This window comes from Hemitrygon akajei, chromosome 27 (assembly GCF_048418815.1).
Source record: "Hemitrygon akajei chromosome 27, sHemAka1.3, whole genome shotgun sequence".
Taxonomy (NCBI): domain Eukaryota; kingdom Metazoa; phylum Chordata; class Chondrichthyes; order Myliobatiformes; family Dasyatidae; genus Hemitrygon; species Hemitrygon akajei.
The window spans coordinates 11,016,175-11,029,621 of record NC_133150.1 but is presented as its reverse complement, the minus strand read 5'-3'; the positions used below and the strand labels follow the sequence as shown (position 1 = coordinate 11,029,621).

The window sequence follows — 13,447 nt, the reverse complement described above, 5'->3', positions numbered from 1 at the left end:
ATCAAAGTAGTCCTGTAGCATGGAGACTGATTGGTCAGACCAACAGTGGATGGTTTGAACAATGGCTGCTTCTGTCTGTACATGGAGGAGTGGTTTGACTTCTCAAATGGCAGGTGGAGAAGCACTTTGTAGTGTTGCGGGAGGGAGGGTAGCAGTGGCCAAGTATGCTATTTCCCCGTGTGATCACCTGGATGTGTTAACAAAACTTCAGAGAGATTTCAGACAGTGATGTTCTATTAAAGTCTCTGGCAACGATGAAGGCAGCCTCTGGGCATACGGTCTCCAGGGTGCTGATGGTCTCGTATGTTTCCTTGAGCCAGGTCAGCGTCAGCCTGCAGTGATCTCCCTAGGCAGTCTGAAATATAAACACAGCAGCACAAGGTATTCCAGATACTCCTATGTTTACCACACATCCAAGTTTGGTAGCATATGCAAACTTCAAAATCTTCCCTAATATCAACACCTACCAAAATACATTGAAGAAGCAGTGATTCTGGCACTGAGCCTTGGGAAACAACTACCACTCATCAGATTGGAAACAATACGCTGCCACAGCTCTGCTATTGAGCCAATCACTTTCCAGATGATGCTAACTTCTTCATACCCTGCATTTCAACATTACAACACACAGATTTCTATTTGAAACTTTTATAGCTTCTCCTTTTCATTTTGAAGACCAAGAGATGTACTGCCCAGGGTCTTGTGTCGAGGGTCCATGTGGTTGGACTGATGTCTGAATTTTGACATTTAGTTCAACCAACCAGTCTCAGCAGACAAACAAGTTGTGATAAGTTCTCAAACCAATTCTCCATCAAACCAATGACAATCAAATCTGCAAGCAATTAATGAGTCATAAAGTAATGAATGTGGAGAGTTTTTGGACAGCTAATATGTTGAAGACATTGTTAGCTGAGATCCAGGCTAACAATATTGGCATTAAGTGTTTCACCCTGAATGATCTCAAGATTTGTGTAGGTTCATTACAGAATTTGAAATAGCTGTACATGTTGACAATCACAGCTAAATGGCAATCACAGCTGGACCCTACAAATGTGTATAACACCACATTTTTATATGTGTAGGGCAAGTCCTGATGAAGGATCTTGGCCCAAAATGCTGACTGCTTATTCCTCTTGATAGATGCTGCCTGATTTGCTGAGTTCCTCCAGCATTTTCTGTGTGTTACTTTGTAAAACAAAGTTGTTTTTAAAAAAATCCCTCCATGTTAGCAACTGTAACAGTCAATCAGTAAGCACTACTGCAATGAATTTCAGGGCCAAGTGATCTGACAGTTGTTCTCCAAAAATATATCCAATTATCTCAATATCCAAGCAATGAGGATCTTTGTTGCCTAAGCATATGAGAAACATTATTTAAGATGACATAAACTTTATGATTAGATTAAATTAAACCTCAAGGACCATATCTCTCAGAAATTGGTTATTTGGCCCACGGTCACTCTTGTTATTTATGCTACACTAATTATTTATTGTAGCCTTCCTCATTACAAAAAAATCATTTCCTTTCTCTCATTTACTAATCAGTATTCTGTGTAGATGTTAGTTCCCGCAATGATTCCATAGGTAACTACGCTCCATGTTTTCAGTCCTCTGTGGATAAAGAAATTTCTTCTAAATTTCCAATTTGACTTTTTGATCAATTTCTTATTATGAAATACAGTGGAAGTCTTTTCTTTACATTCCATCTAGACAGATCACCTCACCTACATATATGTTGAGGTAGTACAAAAGGGAAACAAAGTGAAGAATATAGTTTTATTGTTTCAGAGAAAGTGCAGTGCGGGTATTCAAAGTGCGAAGTCCATGACAAGATAGACTCAGAGATCAAGAGTTCATCTTTAGAACATGATACGTCCATTGAAGAGTTTTATAACAGGGGATAGAAGCTGGCCTTGAGCCTGCTGGTACATGTTGTTGCAAGGATGTGACTGAGGATGAACCAAAGTGCAGGACACAGGCATGGAGACAGAGTCGAGAGGCACTAGCACAGTCATGAACGTGGAGCAGATACCCAGGAGAGTCTTTACTCGGAGGCAAGATTCACGTAGAATATCCAGGGAATGATGCGGAGCTAGGAACTAACAATCCTAAGGGATCAGGAAACGAGGTTTACACACACTAGAGTTGACCGACGAACTGGCAGCTCATTGCTGTGACGCCAGGGCTCTTACCCGGCATTCAAGGATGGAAACCAGGTGTACTGTAATTAGTGGAACTGGGAACGATTAGAAATCAATCGAGAGGATTAAGGCCCAATCAAGGAGATGATAGCAAGATGGGAGATTGCCAGATGGGACCGTGACACATGTTCTCTAGCTTTTGTATCTGCTCCCCAGTGAGACAGGGCAGGAGAGAGAATGACCAGGATGGGAGGTGTCTCTGACTATGTTGGCAGCTTTCTCAAGGTTGTGTGAAGTGTGGACCAAGTCAATGGAGGGGAGGTTGATTTTCATGGTAGACTTGGCCATGTTCACAACTCTCAGCAGTTTCTTGCAGTCCTGGGCAGAGCGGCTGACGTACCAAGTTGTGATGCATGTGGATAGAATGCTTTGTATGACGCAATTGTAAAATTTATTCAGAGTCATCAGGGACATACAAAATTTCCTTGACCTTCAGAGAAAGTAGAGGTGCTGGTGTGTTTCATTGGCCATTTGTGTACATGGAGCTGGACCAAGCAACTTGTTTACATAGAGGAATTTGAAGCTCTCAGCCATCTCCATTTCAACTATCATTGATAGGGTCTGCACTTCTCCCCACTTCCTGATGAAAATGAATAGCTCCTCTATTTTGTTAGTAAAACTTTTTTAAAGACCTCTATTGGATCCCTTCTATTTTCCCAAGGGAAAGATATTTAAGTTGCTAATCATTTCCTGACAACTGGTTCCTTCCAGTTTTGGCATTATTATTGGGTTATAACATTGTTCTGTGTGTAGCTCTCTTTTGTACTTTTTCACTGCAAGTGTGGATTAATGAGGAATGATATAAGTTTAACTAGCCATAGGACTGCATAAATACGTAAATATTAGTTAGCAACAAGGGTAGATAGAGGGAAGTGGCCACTAATATTGTTAACAATTAATTACAAAGGACAGCTTTCATAACTGCTGTGTTGGAATTACATAAAGATGCTCCTGCCTACTACCACAATGATTTCCTCAACAGGTTCAGTTAGTTCTGTTTGACATTACAATCCCGTCAGCTCCTTCCAGTTTACATTTCTTCCCCATTAAATTATTATTTTCTTGCAGGTTCAAAGCAGAACAGACAGAGGCCAGGTGAAACCTAAGAGTTTCAAAGTTGGAAGTGGGGAAACTGCAGCAGGTTTGACCAAAGCTCACTAGACGCAGATATGGGCTTTTTAAATTCGAAGGTTCATTTTTAGAAACGCTAATTACATTGTTTACGGTGCAAGAGATGTTAATAGGTCTACAGTGTAATGGTTTCTCTGTCTTGGCTATCTTAATTACTAAAGCAACAACTGCAGCTTTGCAATCTAAACAGATTCTGCCTGCATCCAATCAGCTTGAATGATGGCAGAAAAGAAAACATATATTCTTTAGACCTTCGACTGTATTATGAAGAAGAAAAAAGAACATTGTGGATTATTTCAACTATTTACATTTCTAATTAATGTGGCATTAATTTTTAGTTATAACTTTGCTCTGGGCGGCAGTGCCTGGCTGTATGGAGGAAAGGTGTGGAGGGATTGACTAAAGACATGGATCTGAGCGTTTAAAAAGAACTGTTTAAAACGCGACGTGTGGTCTTCTGTACTGCATATAAAGTATGGGTTTAGTATTGTCAGATGGCGTGCAAAGTGCACATTATGTGTTCAGGACAACGCCTGCCCCAACCCCGCAGTAACAGAGGACTGCTGTTGGCGTGAGCCGCCTCTGACTGATCCCAACACGTTCATTATTAATCGTGGCTACAATGGAGGCTTTGTGTTATTTTAAACATTCGCCATCATCCATCACTGTTTAACTCGACACCAGGCATCACAGGGATCTAATCCTCGGGCAGGAATGAATCGCAAAGGCTTTGAAAAAAATAATAATTCGTGATTGGAGTGTATGAAGACCATCTTGGGTACGGCAGGGATGTGGAAATCCGATGCTGCCTCCGGAATAGTTTGGGGACTTTTTGCGAACGTTTACAAGGTGCGAAGGCTGCCGGTGAAAGTGAAAACGGTTTGCTTTGACCTTTTGCTGCCCGCATCCAGAGACACAAGTGTGGTCAACATGTCAAAGCACATCAACGTAAAGAGCGCTTCAGACTGAGCCGCGATCCCGTCCAGCTATGCCATTCATTTACCCCTTGCATTGCCCCAAGCGTGTTGCATATTAGAAAATGCATCCCCAATATGTCGATAGTGACGTCCTTCTTGGATGAAACAGAGCTGGCACAGTTGGCTGAACAGTTTATGGTGCCGAGTTTCTGGGGGAAAAATGCAAGGCACTATCGCTTTAAGCATCGTATTATTATTCTGGAGAAATAAACATTGCCATGCCGAGATAACACAATGAGTCAGGTTTTCCCACCTGATCCCAAGCAGCCTGCAGGTACCAGATCATAAAGAGGCTGCTCTCCTTATTCATAGCAGCAGAACGGGTCCAACATATTGTTATTTTATTCGCCATTTCACACCAAAACGACCCCTGCGACCTTCCAGAGCCGCTCTGGCTGGTTGCGGTCATTTTGGAAAACGTCTTTAATACCATAGTTTGGGTCCTGAGTTTCGGTCAGTTCGTCCACGCAGCCAACACTCCTGGGAATAGGTGGAATCAGGCTGAAATTTTGATGCACGTCGACAGCTAAGAGTTGGATAGAATTTCTGCGCTTTCTATATATATCCCGGTGATTTCATGCCAGCGGAGACTTTAAATGCCGCCTAACAGTTGGCGCAGCCATACTCTTGTGCAGTTGGTGCTAGAGATAACTCGAGAACGAAAAGAAAAGCCTCGCCGACAATGGAACTATTCGAAACCAACCCTTACTACTTTACAGACCAGCGGCTTTTCGACAATGAAAATCTCTTCCCTTCGCGCCTGCAAGGTTTTGAGCAGCCCGTGTACCAGGATCGGCTGGGGTCGGGGTTGAGCGCGGATGCCAGGTCGCTGGAAGGTGCTTTGGACGAACACGTGTACTCGGTATCGGAGTTGCAGCTCCAGCAACAGCAGCAGCAACAGCAGCAGCAGCAGGACTGCCACGGGCAGTGCTTGCTGTGGGCATGCAAGACCTGCAAGAGGAAATCCGTGACCTTGGACAGGAGAAAGGCGGCTACGCTGAGGGAGAAGAGGAGGCTGAAGAAAGTCAACGAGGCGTTCGAGGCTCTGAAGCGAAGCACTTTGCTGAATCCCAATCAGAGACTGCCCAAAGTGGAAATCCTTCGCAGCGCCATTCAGTATATAGAGAGGCTCCAGGCTCTGCTCAGCACTTTGAATCAACAGGAGAAATTGCACTACACTGGCAGCAACATGCGTCAAGGGGCAAGTATCCCGCGCAGCATGGGCAGACAGCTCAGTCCGGGTGCCGTTTCGGCTAGCGTGGGCGACCTGAAAACCCCCGACAGGGATCCGACCAGAGCCTGGATACCTGAGCTGTGGTGTGGGCCCTCGCGTCCCCTCGCCCACCTGTGCCCCGGCACCTTCTCCAGGATCGGGGAACAACGAGCGTCTCTCAAAACTGAGAAGTGTTGGTCTCGCTGGGCGATGTGGTTCTTCCATTGGCTGTTACAGCTTGTTTTGTGAGGTTGAGGCAAATTCGGTGCTAATTGCGCCAGAAGTCCCAGCGCATGACGTTTCTAATATTTGGTTTAAAGCGTTTTCGTTGTTTTTATGAGGAAATTCCTGTGCAGTCACTTCCGTGGACCCAGTGTAATCCTTCGCCATTGATAGTAGAAACTGCTCGAGACCTTATGTATTTAAATCAGTGTTCTTCATAACGGGGTCGTTAATATTAGTAACAAGTTGATATTTTGGAGTGATGTTAATGAAAGATTGATAGGTTTCAATCAAAGTTGAACATTATCTTCATAATTTAATGGGACAAACTGAAATAGTCTAAATCAAAGTGGGACGAAAACACTTTGAAAACTAGAGTAAAATAAGGTGTTGATTTCAGGAAGCGGAGGGTAAAGGGAAACGTAAATGATTTCCATGAACTTTGGCACTTAGGGAAATGCTCATCGCTCACTTTACTGAAAAGTAAACGGGCGTTTGTACAAAGCTAGGACGGAACGGGCCAGGGATTTATTTTCTTGGCAGATGGTAAATTGTCATTGGCCCTTGAGGCCCGATACGGGTACGGGGGAACGATCCCCAGTTAATTCCTCATCCAAGCGAGAGGTGTCGCGGGGAGAACAGGTGCTTTGCGGAGTCTTTGGAATAACTATAGAGAGAAAATTTTAAAAATTTGAACTGTTGTCGATCTGCACAGATTGTCGAAGCAGAGGCGGCTTGGACTTTGACTATAAATACCCTCTGTTAATACATTCTTGCTCATGTTTTCCTTTTGTAATTGTAGGTCGGCGTGGCGATTGAGTGCGGATCAAGCAGCGCCTCGTGTAGTCCCGAATGGAGCAGCTCATCGGATCAGTGTAACACTCCGTACAATACTCCCAGCGGTAGGTACCGGCCTGTCTGCACAGGCCCGTTAGTAACCTGAGTTACCAACTGGCTTCAGTTCAGGAGAACCATTTCAACTTTAGTACCATTAAGATCCACCTTCCGGGGGAAAAATGCAACATCTTTGGAAAGAGAAACATGGTTTTAATGTTTCAGGTGAAAGGGAGGGTCTGGAATCTGAAACGTTCCTTCTAGTTCTCTTTCCATAGATGCTGAAGTATTTCCAGCACTTTCTACTCTTGGCTCAGATTTCCAGCAATAGAATTTCTTTACATTTCAAAGTGGAACAGAAGCCTTATTTTGCATACATCTGTTACCTTGTTTAAAGCAATGAGTACATATTTATCAGCAAGGTAATAAAGCTGAAATGGAATTTCTACTTCTACTGAGGTGGGCCCTTGAATATCGTTTTCCCCAATGACCAGCCATCTCACTGTCTTATCCAATTTTGTGCTTTAAACCTTTCACTAACACCTTTCAAAAAATGGGCATAACACAATGTTTGAGAGGCAATAACGAAATTCTTGAACAGTACTCCATGAACCGTGTTCTGCCAGGAACAGGATACACGCCAGTTCCTGGTCAATTGCACCCACAGCATCATTCCTTGGCTTGTCCGTCAGGGAGTAAACTTGCATAGACTGGGAAGTGAGCTGCTTCCACATCCCTTCACAGTCTCTCCGGCTCCGATCATTAAAGCTAAAGGAAGTTATAGTAAAGTCCATCAATAACTCAGCGGAATTTTAGACATGAAGAATGACATGTTTTGATAATCAGTTTAGGAAGGAAGTGTTGTGGCAATTAGCATAACACAATCACAGCCCCAGCTCAATCCTACCATTGTCTGTAAGTGGTTCATGCATTCTTGCCATAACCACGTGGGTTTCCTCTGGGTGCTCCAGTTTCCTACCACAATCCAAAGATGTGCAGGTTAGTAGGTTAATTTGTAATGAGTGGCGTGATCTGGTAGGGTCTGTCTGTATTTGGATACAATAGGGTATTTTAAGAGACTCCTAGATAGGTACGTGGAGCTTCGAAAGATAGAGGGCTAGGGATAACCCTGCGTAATTTCTAAGGTAAGGACATGTTCGGCTCAGCTTTGTGGGTCAAAGGGCCTGTATTGAGCTGTAGGTTTTCTATGTTTCCATGTTTATATGCTTTGAGTCACTACATACAACTAAACAAACAAACAAACAAATAAACAAATAAATAAATAAGCAAGCACAGTTAATAGCACAGGCAGGTTTACCTGGAAAATAACACCGATATGATAGGTTTAATAAAATTCAATTTATAACGCAACTTATTTATCAGAGATTTTCTGTATTGTTGATCTTGGCTGAACATAATTCAAAAGGCAGTGTGAGTGATTGATGTATTGAGAATCAAACAATTGTATGGAAGAGAGAGGTCTTGACAATGGGTGGCAGATGTAGTGAATGAATAGATTAGGAAGATGACTGTAACATCTGTGGTGGTGCAGAGGATAGTAGAATTTCAATAAATTACAGGGTGCTATGGGGGGAAGGGTTTAAGACCAGAGGACACAGCCTCAGAATAGAGGGGCGTCCCTTTAGAACAGAAATGACGAGGAATTTTTTTACCCAGAGAGTGGTGAATCTATGGAATTCTTTGCCACAGGCAGCTGTGGGGGCTTAGTCTATATGTATATTTAAGGCAAAGACTGATAGATTCTTGATTGGTCAGGGCATGAAGGGATACGGGGAGAAGGCAGGAGACTGGGGGAAAGAGAGGCAAGTTGGATCAGCCCTGATGAATTGGCCCAGTAGACTCGATGGGCAAGTGGCCTAATTCTGCCCCTATATCCTATGGTCTAAATGTTCAGAAGATGAGAGATGGAAGTGGGAATGAGGCTGGGAGTTTGGCTCTATATTGTGTAACACTGTCAATGGTCTAGATATGAGGTTTGAAATTGAACTTGAGCATGTCAGCACTTTCCTAGTGGTTTACAACAGTGTGAATTGTCGCCATTATATTGCTGTTAGTGGATACCTATGGTATAATGATCCAGATTTAGACCTACAAAGTATGCTTTTTGGATCTAGCTGGTGAAACATCTGTGCCATTCAATACAAAGACAGACAGCTAGTCATCATGGGGAGGTTCAAGGATGATAGAAAGAGACTACATGTTTTTACTAAAAATTCCAGCATCTACAGCCTCCAAGAAAGCAAGATGGCGCCAGCGACTCACAGCGACATCTTACAGACAGCCTAAAAAACTACTAGATCCTTTTCTTCTTCTAAATATACTTCTGAATTGCAGCTTGTAATTTCCATCTTAAGGATGTATTTTGAGCCAACTAAATGAGCCAGTGCTTTTGCGAATTCCTGACGGATTTGGCAAGAATGAGAGGGAAGAGAAGAATGCAGGGCGGCCATTGCTGCAGCAGCTGATTCAATTCTCAATGGCGGAACATGAACCCATAGTCAGCTTCATTACTCTGCACTAGTTAAAGATTCAAGCCAGGTTAAAATCATCAAGGATGAGAGAAGAAGATGAACAGGTGCTCAGCATCATCGGCCAGCATTTGACTGGTCTTGCTGCAGCTGATGGAAGGTACTTGGGTCCCATGCTACAAGGTTTGGAAGCAGCCATCGGTCTTCATACACCTCAGCGCTGAATTCCCTTCTCAATTGTGGACTTGCTTTCGGAGACTCTGCAGTTTACGTTTACCTTTTTTGTGACTGTTTGCACAACTTGATCAAGGGGCTTCAGCGCTGAACTGACTTGGTGGCTGTGGTCTGCCACCATTGACACGGCGCTGAACTGACTTGGTGGCTGTGGTCTGCCACCATTGACACGGTGCTGAACTGACTTGGTGGCTGTGGTCTGCCACCATTGACACAGTGCTGAACTGACTTGGTGGCTGTGGTCTGCCACCATTGACACGGCGCTGAACTGACTTGGTGGCTGTGGTCTGCCACCATTGACACAGTGCTGAACTGACTTGGTGGCTGTGGTCTGCCACCATTGACACGGCGCTGAACTGACTTGGTGGCTGTGGTCTGCCACCATTGACACGGCGCTGAACTGACTTGGTGGCTGTGGTCTGCCACCATTGACACGGTGCTGAACTGACTTGGTGGCTGTGGTCTGCCACCATTGACACGGTGCTGAACTGACTTGGTGGCTGTGGTCTGCCACCATTGACATGGCGCTGAACTGACTTGGTGGCTGTGGTCTGCCACCATTGACACGGTGCTGAACTGACTTGGTGGCTGTGGCCTGCAGCCGTCGGAATCCTGTGCTGGCTTCACTCACCTCAGCGACCCCGAGGTTGTGGACTCACTTTCGGGGACTCTGTGGCTTGATGTTTAACGTTCTCTGTTATTGGTTCACTTGTTATTGCTTGCACAATTTGCTCTTTTATCACACTTAGGGTGTTTGATGGTCTTCGTTGTGTGGGGTTTTTCTTTAAATGGGGTCTACTGTGTTTCTTTGTTTTGAGAATGCCTGCAAGAAGACGGATCTGCATACTGTATAAATACTTTGATAATAAATATACTTTGAACCATTTTCAATGACTTTCATCGATTTGGCAGTAAGTACGTGATCTCTGAGATGGCCTTTATTCTTATACAAGCCAGGCATTCAATTCTTATGATCTATCATTTCAAATTATTGAACCTTAACTGTATTGTCTCATTGATTCATTATCTGTGTTGTTTTCTCTTAGAGCACTTACTATCTGTGAATGAGGGCCAGTCCACTGGAAGTGCCAGCTTACGCTCTCTCTCCTCTATAGTGGATAACATTACTCCAGAGAGTTCACCGAGCAGCTATTTGGAGAGCAACACCCCAAACTGAATGGACATTGCTGTTCTTTCCATGCATCTTTTCTAATAGGAAGCTTTTTTATTTTTATACACTTTTGTGTGTGTTGTGCATAAGGTTTGCTGACTCAAAGGGTTGTTTAATTAGAGAAAAAAAATCATTCCTAATTCTTAAAACTGTTTAAAAAGGCCAATGCATTTTTATAAAGATTTATGACCAATGTGTGTTTTTGCAACTAATGTGCCAAAAGTAATTGATGTAAATATAAATATTTTTTACTGTTCATTTTTGAGTGAGTTTGATATTTGGATGTTTTGCTAACTTATTTTGCTTTTTACAATAAAGTTATTATAAAATACATCAATGATTGCATCAATAAAACTATGCAACTAAATTATAGACATTTACTACAGTCAGTTCCAGTACAAGTTGATAAGTTGTAGAGGTCGATAATATTGTTTTTATCCATTGTTAGAATCAGAAAATGGTTTAAAACAAACATCAAGTCCATTTATAACTAGCTCAAATAACAAGCCCTGTAAGCCTCATGGATCATTCCCTTTACAAGCATTCTGATGACATTATGCAGATAACTTATTGCAAATTGTAAATCTTACAGCAATATAGCATGTTGAGGCTGAGTAGGTATCTCATTATATTGATCACCACCTGAATGCTGATGACATTTGAAGATTGTGTAATTCAAGATGTTTTAATGTCATTTCGAGTGCACAAGTATAAGGGAGAACAAAATAGTTGTTACTCTGACAGTACAAAATAAAGCAAAATAAGATGAAGAACACAATAGGTAAAAACACAATACATACTGTATAAAAACATAAGATAGCTTTTATATATAGGTATTGATTGTATGTGCATAAAGTAATGTTAGACACAGGAATATCTGTACATAAGGTGACCGACAAGAATGATAACATAGTAGTGGCTGGGGGTTTGGAGGGGTGGGTTAATAGTGGAGGTGTTGATCAGCCTTACTGTTTGGGAAAGTAACTGTTTTTGAGTCTGGTGGTCCTACATAGCTTTTCCCCGATGAGCAGGGTGGATGGGATCCTTCATGATGCTGCAAGTTTGGACACTCTCTACCGTGCTTCTATAGAATCATGCGAGTATAGATGTGCATAGTCCAACTTTCTTCAGCCTCCTCAGAAAGTAGAGGCATTGCTGAGCTTTCCTGATTGTGTAGGTGTTCATAGACCATGAGCAATTGTGCAAGATGAGGACTCCCAAGTGTTTGAAAGAGCTCTCATTTTCCCTGGTGTGAGTGGTGCACGTCCTCCTGAAGTCAGTCACCACCTCCTTTGTCTTGTTGACATTGACAAAGGGGTTATTTATCCAGCACCAGGCCTCAAGCTGTTCCACCTCCTCTCTGTAGGTCATCTCATCATTGTTAGTGATGAGATCCACACCATTGGCAAACTTGACAGTGTGATTACTCGAGCATTTGGCCTTACAGTCGTGAGTGAGTAGAGTGTACAGCAATAGCCTCAGTGTGCAGCTCCGGGGGCACCCATGTTGAGCATTTTGGTTAGTGTCCAATGTAGCAGGAATGGAGCTTTTGATGTGTGCCATTATCACTGCTCAAAGCACTTCATGATGATTATCATCAATGCCACTGGATATTTGTCATTTAGCTCTGAAGAGAGTCTTAAAATTTCTTTAAATTTTAACTTGCAAATAAAGTTGTCCTTTGAACTTTACATTGGTGAGTGTCTAGAAGAGAAGTGCTATCAGTTCCCAACTACCTCTGCAGAAATGTTTGATGATAAACTTCAATAAAAAATAAATTACAAAAAAAGAGATATTTGGACATAAATGATTTAAACTGTTTCCTTGATCAAACACTAAAACCTTTGATAAATTAATTTAGATTTAAATTTCTTCTATCTCTCTGTGCTGAAGTGAAGAATAGTTTCCAACTGTAAGTCATTGTTTGATGGAACCTGAAAACTCCTTAATGTCCGCTCTTTGCTTCCTCAAACAATCTATAAAGTTTAATGATATCTTACCTCTTTGTAATCTTGGTAGCAGTGAGTGTGTGGAATGGGCTACCGGCAGCGGTGGTGGAGGCGGAAACGATAGGGTCTTTTAAGAGACTCCTGGATGGCTACATGGAGCTTAGAAAAATAGAGGGCTATGGGTAAGCCTAGGTAATTTCTAAGGTAAGGACATGTTCGGCACAGCTTTGTGGGCGGAAGGGCCTGATTTGTACTGTAGGCTTTCTATGTTTCTATATTTGTATCATGACAATCGACCTTGGACTTCACCTTACCAACCTTGACCTTTACATTGTTTACTCAGTTTATACAAGGTTGTTACATATTGAGAGTGGCAAAGCCTCTATTCAAAGGGGAAACAATGAGCAATGCAGCAATTAGAATGTCAAGATTTCTTCCCTTATTAAACGCTCTTCAAAGTACATATATATATATATATCAGCACATACAACATTGAGATTCATTTTCTTGTGGGCATACACAATACATCCAATATCCATAATAAATGACAACATGGCAGAGAACCAGTTTGCAAAAAACAACAAATAGTGCAAATGCAAAAGACAAACAAAAGAAATAATTATGATAAATAAATAAACAATAAATATCAACATCTTTTGATGAAGTTACTTTAAAAGTGAGTCCATAGGTTGTGGGAACAATTCAATGAAGGGGTAAGTGAAGTTGAGTGAAGTTCCACCCTTTGGTTCAAGAGCCTGATGTTTGAAGGGTAATAACTGTTCGTAAACCTGGTGGCTCCCGTAACTTTTTCCTGCTGGCAGCAGCGAGAGAGAGCATGACCTGGGTGGTGGGTCTCCCTGATGATGGATGCTGACAACAGTCCATAAAGAATGTGCTCGATGGTGAGGAGGCCTGTACCTGTGATATACTGGGCCATATCCATTACCTTTTGTCAGATTTTCCATTGGAGTTTCCATACCAGGCTGTGATGCAGCCAGTGATCCACCCTCTTCCACACATCTATAGA

At 42.5% G+C, this 13,447-nt stretch overlaps 1 protein-coding gene across 1 annotated transcript; it reads left to right on the top strand.

The window, feature by feature from the left end:
- Positions 1 to 4,896: 4,896 nt before the first annotated feature.
- On the top strand, positions 4,897 to 10,802 carry myog (myogenin). The gene is made up of 3 exons (XM_073030372.1): positions 4,897 to 5,509; positions 6,546 to 6,645; positions 10,347 to 10,802. The coding sequence occupies exons 1-3, from the start codon at positions 4,991 to 4,993 to the stop codon at positions 10,475 to 10,477; spliced, it is 750 nt and encodes a 249-aa protein (XP_072886473.1). The 5' UTR covers positions 4,897 to 4,990; the 3' UTR covers positions 10,478 to 10,802.
- The last annotated feature ends 2,645 nt before the right edge of the window (positions 10,803 to 13,447 follow it).

Excerpts from the sequence above, each read along its gene's own strand:
- myog (XM_073030372.1), top strand. The coding sequence starts at position 4,991 with ATGGAACTATTCGAAACCAACCCTTACTACTTTACAGACCAGCGGCTT. Across the intron at positions 5,510-6,545 it reads GCAGCAACATGCGTCAAGGG|GTCGGCGTGGCGATTGAGTG; the intron begins GCAAGTATCCCG and ends TTGTAATTGTAG. Across the intron at positions 6,646-10,346 it reads TCCGTACAATACTCCCAGCG|AGCACTTACTATCTGTGAAT; the intron begins GTAGGTACCGGC and ends GTTTTCTCTTAG.